Source organism: Aspergillus candidus (genome assembly GCF_002847045.1).
Source record: "Aspergillus candidus strain CBS 102.13 unplaced genomic scaffold BDW47scaffold_1, whole genome shotgun sequence".
Taxonomy (NCBI): Eukaryota; Fungi; Ascomycota; class Eurotiomycetes; order Eurotiales; family Aspergillaceae; genus Aspergillus; species Aspergillus candidus.
The window spans coordinates 117,573-129,057 of NW_020194006.1; the positions used below are offsets into that span (position 1 = coordinate 117,573).

An 11,485-nucleotide genomic window follows, 5' to 3' on the forward strand; every position below is an offset into this window, starting at 1 on the left:
AAAAAAAAAAAAAAAAAAAAAATTCAAACAAAAGCCAACACACTCCTCTGCCCCCTCCCAGCAATTTTCAACGCAAACCGCGCCTCAGATAAGCGTTTTCCCGCTTTGATACTTTCCAGGACCCTATGCATCATTCATCATTAGTCTAGTTTCTTTCACTTCTCTCTCTCTCTCTCTCTCTTTCTCAAGAGAGAGAGAGAGTTCTCAAAAGAGGTAAAAAGGGGGAAAAGGAAAGAAAGAAAAAAAGGGAACAAACCACTCAACACCAACAACCCTAAACCCCCTACACCCAGCCTTCGCAATCTCCCTCTGTAACTTGGTCGCAGACAAGCCTCCACCAGCACCGCTTATACCCGTACCTCCACCTCCACCAGTAGAAGAAGTAGAAGAAGTATTAGGCCTGCCCACAATGATATGCGTCACCCGCCTCGAAACACCCAGCGCGAGAGACGCGCCGTGCGCAACGAGAAGATGGCGGAGGGCGTGGTCGGAGATGAGGGGGGAGGAGGGGGCGTTGAGGTGGACTGTTAGGTTTGAGAAGATCTTTTTGGTTTCTTTTTCTTCTGGTTTGCTGGGTTCTTGGGGGGTGTTTTTGGACTGGGTATCCTTAGGGTTGTTGATACTTGGTTGTATTTGGGGGGTGTCGTGGATTTGGATTTGAGGTTGGTCTTTTGATTTGGAGTTGATAGCGTTGGTTGTGGTGGTTGTGGTGGTGGTGATGATGTTAGAAGGTAATAAGCAAGACTCCTTCTTGCCATCATCATTCAGTAAAGACCTGGAGGAAGAAGAAGAAGAAGAAGAAGATCCCTTCCCAACAGAAAACATATCCCTAATATCCCTCTGCCCTCTCTCTTTCCCATCTCCCATACCTTCCCCTCCATTTCCCAAAGAAGGATGATCATTCATCCACACCCATTCCCCACCCTCATCATTACATTCCCTCTTCTCACCCCCCACAGAAGAAGGCACATAAGATGAAAGCGTATTAGAAGAGGAGGAGGAAGAAGTAGAAAACTGCACAGCAAGCTTCTCCTCCCTCGTCCTCCTCCACGCCGTCCCAGTCGAAGTCTCACCCCTTTGATGGCCCGTCGAGGATGAATTCCAGGGATCGAAGACGCGGTGGTTGTTGAATGCCACCTGTTGTTGGTGTTTTCTTATCGGGGGCATTCTGCTCTATCTTCCGTCTCTTCGAGATCTTTCCTTGTAGATCTTTTGTTTCTTTTTCGAGTTTTGCTTCTTTGACGGGTTGGATTGGGTTGGTTTTTCTGGGAGGTTGTTGTGGTTGTTGTTGCTATTGCTGCTGCTGCTGCTGCTACTGCTGCTGCTGCCTTTTCGTCCGGGGTTGAGTTTTGGTGAGTAACGTGGTTGATTTAGTCAGAGCAAGGAGAACCGAACCATGGAACTGATAAGACTCACTGACCGAGGAAGGCAAATGATGTCGACTTGTTGATGTTTTTCCCGTTTCGGTTAGTCCCAGGTTTTGTCATCTATTGCCTGAGGCAGCTTCAATATCGAGCCTACAACTACATACTCCCGTACATAGAGTGGACTGGGGTGGGATGGATACACCAGGGTCTCCTGTGCAGAGTACTTACAGATGTGTGGGTACTGGGCACAGTATGTGCATTCCATGCCCTGTTGATGCAGTTCTATTTGACAAGGTGTTATTATGTATGTATGTTGTATATCTGTGAGATGAGTCCATATCGTGGATGCATGATCCTTGTCTATCACACTGATCTGCTTCTACATACAGATATACTTCTCAAGCCAAATTGTCATAAATCCCATAAATTTTAATGCAATCCATACATACACACTCAGTACCCAGCTAGAACCAGGGATGCACGATAGAGATGAGATGAATAGCACCAAAAGTGAATCAAAAGTAAAAAAGTAAAAAAAAAATCAAATGAGAAAAGCCACAACGATATAATAAATCTCGTCATAGGAAATTCGTCACATCATAGTCGTTAAATATAAGTCCTATCCAATCCATCCATCCATCCATCCATTTCTCTCGCAAAACACGCATCAACCAACAACGACCCGCAAGATGAGAACCCAATAGCACCAAACGCTGACCATCCCTTCAATCAATCCAACAAAAGGAAAGCCCGACCGGGTTGAGACCGGTGACCAGATGAAACGCTCCAACATTAAATGATCATAGACTCGAACAGTCATATTCGAGTCATACCCATGCATAAATGGTGCCCATATTAGATCAGATCCAACATCTGTTCAGCATTAAGGCACACATAACGCGAGGCAGTCAACCGGCATGGCATGCTGTTGCGGACCGGCAGACCGGTCGTAAACATCCTGCCTATTCTGCATGCCGAGACCCGCGGGAATGCGTCGTCTATGGGGAAAACAATGCAAGAACATATGAAAAGAAATCCAAAAAGAAAAACCAAAGAAAATCGTGCTGCATATCGACCATGCAAGCTGCTCTACCTCCCGGGAGGCTGTTTTTCACCTCTCTTTTATCGAAACGAAAAGAAATTTTTGTTGTTTTGTGTGATTTGTTTTGTTTCTTTTTTTCGCTTTTTTTTTATTATGTTTTTTTTTTAATTCTCTTTTCCTCTCCCAACCTTGATAATATTGGGTTGACTATCTCCGGCGAGACATCACACCTCCCGCCTTCATCGGTTGCAATCCTGGGGGAACACTACCGACTGGACCACCCACCGGCGACTCGGTGATCGTCTTCCGGCGCTTGCCGTCGTATTCGGTGCCACGGCTGTCCGGTCGCGGGATGCGGTCGACATCGTCGTCTTCCCGCATCCGCTTGTTCGAACCCAGGGAGGTGTTGAGTCCCGTGGAGTAGCTTGGTGCCGGGTTGGACGCAACCGAGTAGTTGTCGAGGGACGTTCCGTTGGCCGAGGTCCCCCGGGTGTCGCTAACAATATTGTACAGGCTGCTGGCAGCTGCTGGCCGAGGAGGCGTGTTATAGCCCGACGCCCACTGCGGGGGAGCTCCGCTAGTCCTAGGGGTCATCCGTCCCGAGCCGTTCTGCTGCGATGGGGACCCGGTCAATTCCGGAGTCATCTGCGGGTGGTCGCCCGTCAGGCTGCCAAGGGATGGGTTCGTGGTATAGGTGTAGGACCCCCGGCTGGCGTGGTAGCCCGAATTGTCCTGCTGAACGTAGTCGGACTCATGCTCCGGGACCGCTTCCCCGCCGATGTGCCCGTTGGTCTGCGAGTACCGCTCGGGCTTGACATCAGCCGGCTCTGGTTCCGGCTGTCCGCCCGAGGCGCGGCCCGACGGCGGGCCCATGTCGTTCTTGAGGTACCCGCTGGGCATCTGGCCGTAGGGAGACATCGCCGGTTGGGCAAGGGGCTGGTGCGGAGCATACTGGGCGTGGGATGGGGGTGCCGCGGAGTAGTACGACTTGGCACTGTCATACCCGGACTGGCCCTGGAACGACGGCATGCCCCCCAGGGTCGAGCCCGGTGGGGTGGTCGCCGGCGTGGAGATAGACCGGCCATTGCTGAGCGTCGTGTCGATAGACAACGGCTGAGAGTGGGGGACGCCGGAATTCATGCCCTGGTTGCCCCATTCGTAAGAGCTCCCTTGGTTCGGAAGGCCGATGACACCCGACGCACTGGCGGGGGGTGTGAGGACGGTGTGGCCACGGTCCAGCGATGGGCGAGCGCCGTGCTGAGAAGAAACGGCGTGAGGCTGCGGCATGTGAGACGGAACGGGGGTTTGAAGCGAGTGATGATGGTGCAACGGCGGCTGGGGGCCCTGGGCAGCCCGGGCGGCTGGCCCTTCCAACCGTCGCTGCTGTGATTCTTGCACCACCAGGTTCGTACGCGTCTGGTTCGTCGGGTGGTAGAGAAGCCCGCCGATGTTGTGAACGAACAACGGATACAGCAGGTCGGTGATCTTCTCCTTGTTGGCGAATTCTAACGCCCGTTCGAACGGGATCCACACGCCCTTGAGGTGCATCGGCCCGATCTTGACGACATGACGGATCTTCTCGCTCTTCAGAATCCCATCCCGACGGCCTCTCGTCATGCCGGCGACGTTGAGCAGCTTGGTGCCGTTGATCATATGGTTGTCTGAGGGGAACAGTCAGCACATTCATACCCCGGCCACGACATACGGGGGGTATTCTCCAGCGGTGGACAGCCTACCTTCACGTCGGGCAACACAGACACCCTTGGCCTCGACCTGATAGCAAAGACTGCCTTCATCTTCCCACAGGGTGGCCGTGACGCGCGGCTTGGCCCCCGGGGGAGCCCCCTGGCCTGTGGTGTCGGTGACATAGCCTTGAATCGGAGGGCCCGAGTGGTTTGGGTAACCAGGCGGTGCCACCGCGTGGCTTGCGACTCCTATGGTAATCATCAGAATAAAATGTCCCTGTTGGTGGCAACATTGGCCCTGGGAATTGATCCAACCTACCCGGAAGAGGGAGTAATTGAGGGGGAACCTGGCTGCTCATGGAGCTCGGGGGACCCGGTTGAGACGAGGCCACACTATGCGGGTAGGCATACTGCGTGTATGAACTGGCCGGGCCGTAGGTGGTCGAGGCCGGCTGCAGCACCGACGGTTGCTGGTGGTACTGATAGTGCGGCATGCCACCGGCGGTGGCGGCCTGCGACCCGTACGCCTGGGCGGACGACAGATGTGACGAGTGAACATCCATGTAGGGCTGCGTTTGGTTCATGCTGCCGAGCGGGGTCGGGTTCGGATAGTAGCTGTCACCGACGGGGGTTTGCGAGATGGCGTACTCCTGCGGCGCGGAGGAATCCAAAGAGAGTCGGCCCTGACCACCAGCCGAGAGGTCGGCACACGGCGGCGGGCTTCGGGGTTCGTTGACGACAGGCGCGGATCCCGACAGACTTGTGCGTGCGCTCACGTTGTTGGAACCGGGGTCTTCCCAGCTCGTCCGGTAGGACTGGGCCGAGACGGGCGGCTGCGAGGCTGTCGGTAAACTCAGGGCGGGGAGTTTATCACCAGATAACAGCGGTCTCTCCGCGGCGTGGTGGTTATACCAAGGAAGATCAGCAGGACCTCTGGTGTGGACCTGCGAAATCGACGGCAGCTCCAGTTTTTCGGTTGGCGGGGAACAGCTCTAAGAATCGTAGCAAGAGGGAGCGGTGGACGTCGGACTCGAAATGCGTCCAACGTACCAGTAATTGGGTGAGTAAAGGCGGGATGTGTTGGCCTTTAGGTCATGCGATCCAGACGGATGGCAGGGAATTCAGGTGATGTTCGGAGGAACTGTAGCGGATTCGTAAATAGAGATAGGAAATTCGATGGTAATCAGACGGCAGAGAAAAGTCAAAGCAAAAGTGCAATCGTGGCAAGCTCGTGGAGATTCGTAACCGTAAAACGCTCGAAGATGACTAGGCAACTGGATCAAGACAAATCGCTATGCAGAGAGCATGCACCAAACTTTAACATCCAGATAGTGAAGATCTTGGTCGTGGCAAAAGACACCATGAAATCCAGGCGGACCGGGCGCTTTGCGGCTAGTCAACAAAATCGCTCAACCGAATCAAAAGCACGAAATCATGGGGATCGTTTCAGGTCGTAAAATGTGGGGCGGGGAAGAAGCAGGGACGACGTGATAGTCCAGCATCAAACGTCGACTGCTTTGAGAATTTTGTAGATGGGATCGGGGTAGAGGGTTGTCGAGAGGGCAGCGCAGAGTGTGACGGAGAGGCGGTCCGACTCGTCGCAATTCGTAACAGGTCGTGTCAGGTCGTTGAGCAGAATCCAAGCAAGTGGCGTCACTGGACGGAGCAAGAGGCGTCTAATCTGCAAAAGCAAGCAAAACAGGGCGTGAGTGATACGTTCCAGGTCATCAAAGGTCATGCAGAACAAAAACAAAAAAAATAAATGTCGAAATAAAAGGGGAGAAAAAAGAGTAAGAAGAGTGATGATCGAGGTAGAGGGGACAGGCAGACGGAACGGTGGATGTATGTATAAGAAGGCGCCAAACGGAAGGGATAGAGAGGCTAATGCGGGCAGACAAGGGAGAAGAGGGAGAGCCCAAGCAGGGACCCAAAGCAAAAATAGAACGGTCGAAGGGGAGGGCAGGAAGGGGGAGAAAAAAAAAGGGAGGGAAAATGGAAGAGAAATCCCAAGTAGGTGAACTCAGACAGACCCGAGGGCGAAAGAGAGAGAAGAGATGGTTGCAGTGCTGGTGCAGGAGCAGGAGCAGGAGCAGCAGCAGATCATCCAGCGGTGGAGGCTGGGGGGCGTACAGCAAACGCAGGCCCCAAACTAAGCCTAAACGACTTGCAGGTTGGGTTTCTCTTGAGACAAGTGAATTGGGGGAGATGGAAGAAGGGGGAAAGATAAGAAAGGGAGAGAGAGAGGGAGGGACAACTAGAAGAGAAAAGAAGAATCGGAAAAGAGTAAGAAGAGAAAAGACAAGAAAAGAGCGAAAGAGAGAGAAATGATGCGTCTATGGAAAATGGAATATATACCAAACGCGTTTTCTTTTCCTTTTTGTGTCTTTTCTTGTTTTTTTTTTTTTTTTTTCTTTCTTTCTTTTTGCCCTTTTTTTAATTCTGGTCAATTCCTCCTTGGTTGTAGGCAAGAATAAAGATAGGATGAGGTGGGGAGTATAGTGTAGTCAGACGGAGCTCTGATCCATGGAAGGCGAATGAACGGATGACGGATCGGCCGAGGAGGGGAAGGTTGGGAACGAGGATCTCAACCAAGGGATGATGATAGGAACAGCACAGCACATCTCAGAAGAAAAAACGACAGGAAAAGAGAGATAGAGAGAGTCCGGCCGAAAAAGTTCAACTGCTTTCCCGCATTTTATTGGGAGGTTGGTCGGCTTCGACAACCTCTCTCTCCACCCCTCGCTCTCCCTTGATCCAGTTGACGGGTGATGGAACTTTCAGGGAAAAACAATCGAAGGGAACATGACGCGAGGGGCAATTCCAGAAAGAAAGGCTGTCGGGAGGATACTAAGTGGGTAGGGGATACAGCAGGAATGTCTGGGTACGTGGAGGTATACAATCCAACCTCATGGAAAGAAATGACCGAATGGGGGACCGATGGCGGTTGGTTCTCCTGGTAGAACCACCCAACAAGAGGATAGGAAATAAAACATAAGAGAGAGAAAAATAAAAAAATAAAAAAAATTCACATACCGGCACGTGTGGTTGGAACTCTTGATCACCTTCTTTTTGAAACCTACTGCGTGGGAATGTAAGAGAAGCTGCAAGGCAAAAGGGCGGTTGGACGCCGTAATGTTTCTGATGCTGATGGGCGGCGGGATGTCCGGTGGTTCGGCTCGTTTTTCGCTGGGGAAATGTTTTTCTTTTTCTTTTTATCCTTTTGGGTCGTCCTTTATCTATGAAATCTTGGAACTGGCCCGGCCGGGTCCGTTTTCTGGGTCCCGTTTCAATGGGTTCCGAATGGTCGCTGGAAGGGAAAAAGAAAGAGAGAAGCTTGGGGGAGGTGAAGGAAAGGTCGAAAGGGAAGAAGAGTGGACTTTTCAACAGTGGATCACCACCGGATGGACTGTCACTATAACTAAGTACTCAGTCGTGGACCTGTCCTGGCTCGTTAGAAGGAATCAATCAAATCAAATCATGGGAAATCAGGAATGGAAATGGAGGGGAAATAAATTGAATAGAATGAGAATAAAATGAAAATCAAATACAAATATAATCGAAATAAAAATCCCAAAGAAGAATAAAAAAAATAAGAAATAAATCAAAAATCAAAAATCAAAATAAAAAAAGAATTAAAAGGTGTCAGAGGAAGAAATAAAACCGACGAAAATCGAATAAATCAAAAAGATTAAATCCAAAATAAGAAAAATAACAATCCAAAAGAAAGTGTAAGAAGAATAATAATCAAACCGTCCCAGTTGTGGATCCGGCAACTCAAGACGAGTGAATTTTCTTTTTTTATTCTTTTCCCACTGAAAATAAAATAAATCAAATCAAACAAATAATGAGAATGAAGGTAAAATCAATAGAATTAAATAAATATAATAATAAGAATTAAAAAAACGACCGTGCTTCTAACCTGCGCAAAAGCGGAGAGCTAGAGGAGGAGCTGGTCTTGCGGTGGCCGCTGCAACAATTGCTGGCAGGGTCCAGAAGACTGCCACCTCTTTCCACTGACAAGCTCCGACAGCACAAGATTGTCGCAGCAGCAGGAGGGCGAGGAGCAGGAGCAGCAGCAGCAGCAGCAGCAGCAGCAGCAGCAGAACCGCCACGAAGCAAGGACCAGCGCGCCCGGATGAGCTAAGGCTTGGTTGGTCTCTAGGCCAGACGCGGGCAGGGGCCACCGTTTGGGTTAGGGCCGTGACGATCCAACCGACGCGCTGGGGGAACAGGATTGGTCGGTTGGGGGGATGGAGAGAGGGGAAACCAGGAAATCACAGGAAGGAGGGTGGGAAGTTTATTCCATATTCAATTATAGAATGGGAAAGAGAGAATACAGAGTACGGAGTAGATTTGAAAGATATGCAATACAAGGCAGAAGAGACATTGTACCTACCTAGTTGACGGATGGTTCGAGGGATGTGACAGCGGGTGATTGACAACAGACAGAAGATAGACAGAAGACAGCTACAAGGTAGAAACACTTCGAGTTCTGCAGGATGAACTACCTACCATTACAATGAATAAAGCCGGGCGTCAAGGAGAGACACAAAGACTCAGAGAGACAGAGAGGACCAGTCCGATTAGGAGACATCAGGAGACATCCGACAACATATCTTAATATCATATTGGTAATTCATTACCAGATTACCAACTAAGACCAGGATCATAATATGATTCTTCCACTAGACAGAGGGGTAAACCAGAGATATTAAACTGTTGGGAACCGATCGCATTGCTGTAAGTCATTTGATCGTCCTGCGCGCTGGGATGATGCTGGATCGATGGACGATCGATAGTGTATTCTAGTAAGGTAATATTTTCCTTCTCTTCTAAGTTCTCACACAGCGAATTGATTCCTATTTTGAATTTTCATTCTTTTACTCCCCAGACCGAGTCCGGTGTTGAACGCCAAGGCTGGCGAGTCCACCCGGTGAGGCTACACGGACCTGTATTTATTCCTTCCAATTATCCTATTATCTTAACGAAGGATGATCAATCCTCTATCTTCCATCACATTGATGGTAAATATAGTATAGAATTATTTTCGACAAGAAAAAAAGATCTCCAATTTCTACTAACATAAGAATCAATAATAATCAAAAACGGCTGGCAGGCGCGTTATCCCAATTTCAATTCCAAGTCCAAGTCCAAACCAACCCAAACCGATGCGAACAGCTAGCCCATCCGTCTCCACGATGATGAGCACGGGTCCCACACCACGAACCAAAGACACGCTCATTTATTTCCCGTCAACTAACTAACAGTCTAGCAGTTCAATTCAACCAAACAATACCTCTCTCCATTAACCACGGGATTTGTCACATACCAACTCCCGAGCCATGGAACCTATCTCACCTCAACACTCTTGAAGGAGGAAATGTTGTGCACGAGTGGTACGCAGCTTTCGATGAACCTCGCATACATACATACATACAGACATACATACATACATACGTACGCACTCACACATAAGTAGCTTATTTATAGGTACTGAAAGGGTACCGAGGACAGGGCAGGGCAGCTGCAACGTTAGCTTAGGTACCGTACCGTCCGTCCTTAGCCCATGTACGTATTAATGTATGTCTGTCTGTATGTATGTGCGAAATATGGATACGCATCCTAGCCGGGTGGAAGAAAAATAACTTGCGCTAAGGAAGAGATTTGAAATTGATGGTTGGGTTTTGAATTCTACATTCCTCTTGTTTCTTGGCGTGTCATGGTTTGTTAAAGGGGTGATAGAAAAGGAAGGAGATAGATGAGATATTAATTAAGATATTGGGGAAAAAAATGAAAGGAAAGTAAGAAGGGATGGATTACTACATAAATTAAATATTTAATCAAATAAGGAAGAACAATGGAGTTCAAGCTGCAAGATCACGCACTCTAAAACGGCGCAGTGGATCATGGAAGATGTACGAGCGAGCGGGAAGCGTTCGCCAACGAACCGCCGAAACAACCCAACGTCAGGTATACCATCTACTATGGGAAGGGGAGAATTGGCGGTGACGGAACAAGGGAGAAGTAAAACCATCTTCTTTTTCCTTTAAATAATATTAATAATTAATAAATGAAAATACACATCACACTACCTACCCTTGATTGACCTCCCTTCATATTTCGGACTGGTTGGCAGATCACACTGTCAATCTGACTCCGACCCTTCACCCAACCTCCCCCCAAAACGAATGGAACAGCCTAACTAGAGAACGCCCTCAACGATAGCCCCCAGCCCAAGTGGAGTTTCAACTTCCGGTGACGAGGAGGGAGATTATTGGCTGTTGGCTGGCTTGAATCAACTGGTCTTAGATATTCCTACCAATTGACATGAGTCTCATAAGATACGTATTGTATGTACAGATTTAGGGCTTCGGGCCGATCTGGAGGGCGTTAGGGCGGGACCACCATACATACATACCTAAGGCCGCTGACAAGTCATCCTTTCTATAGTTTTCCTCCCTTGACATTCTTTCCTGCCATTCCGATGATAGACACATCTTGATCCCAGTGAGACAGATTGGTCCGTTATTTGTGGTTTACTTGGGCTTTGCGTGGTTTCTTCATTTTTACTAATCCTCGCTATTCTTCCATCATGAACGGTCGATCCATCGGGTATGCCGTCAGGAAGTCACAGCGAGGATCATAATTATAATGTAATAACCACCCTAGTATAACTAAACGAATAAAGAAATATATGCAAGCAAGCGAATCCACCCATGTCACACCAAAACATCAGCAGAAGAAAAACGAACCAGGATGAAGACGAAGAGACAGGGATTCGTGCAGACAGCAGGGATAATCCGTTGGATCAGAGTGCACCACGAATGTCGGTGGTGGCGTCGTGGGCGACAGCAGTGATTTTCCATTATTATAACTATCCTGATTATTGTTATTGTTATTTAAATTTGACTTGGGTTTTCGACAACTGGGTAAATTTACAGACAATTCTATTTCCGTTGGTTAGTGTCTTGTCCAGGTGTCCTGGTGTCCGGTGTAGTGTCTAGAACTTAATGCCTCAACTATTGTTCGAGGTGGGAGATGTAGATCGGAGGGTTGGATGGGTTGAGTTATCCTATTCCCGGGTTGAAGTCGATACGCGCGGCGTCTTGTCATCGTTTGATCCGAGACTGGGGACGGTTGTTGTTTCTCCGTACTGTTTTGTCTCTACTATTCTTGATTGACAGGTGACAGAAGACTATCTACGGAGTACTCCATAGATAGACAACGGTATGATCAGTCTGGGTTCATTCGGCTATAAGTCAATGGCAGTTGACTCCACCAACAAACAGGTGGCCAGAATGCTCGGGAGATGACGATTGTCACGAGAGGGAAAAAAAGAAAAAAAAAAAAAAAAAGGAACTAAAAACTCACCCCGTCGCAGGCCAATATGA

At 49.0% G+C, this 11,485-nt stretch overlaps 2 protein-coding genes across 2 annotated transcripts; one reads left to right on the plus strand and one right to left on the minus strand.

Annotated features, from left to right (window-relative positions):
- Window positions 1-429: 429 nt before the first annotated feature.
- Window positions 430-750, plus strand: BDW47DRAFT_97114 (uncharacterized protein). Its single transcript, XM_024820356.1, has one exon. The coding sequence runs from the start codon at window positions 494-496 to the stop codon at window positions 659-661; it is 168 nt and encodes a 55-aa protein (XP_024676438.1). The 5' UTR covers window positions 430-493; the 3' UTR covers window positions 662-750.
- Window positions 751-2,616: 1,866 nt separating this feature from the next.
- BDW47DRAFT_121536 (apses-domain-containing protein) lies at window positions 2,617-5,832 on the minus strand (the record flags this gene model as incomplete). The annotated part of the gene is made up of 4 exons (XM_024815646.1): window positions 2,617-4,070; window positions 4,146-4,343; window positions 4,414-5,086; window positions 5,602-5,832. 4 exons carry the CDS (start codon window positions 5,830-5,832, stop codon window positions 2,617-2,619), a joined length of 2,556 nt encoding a protein of 851 aa, XP_024676439.1.
- Between the last annotated feature and the right edge of the window lie 5,653 nt (window positions 5,833-11,485).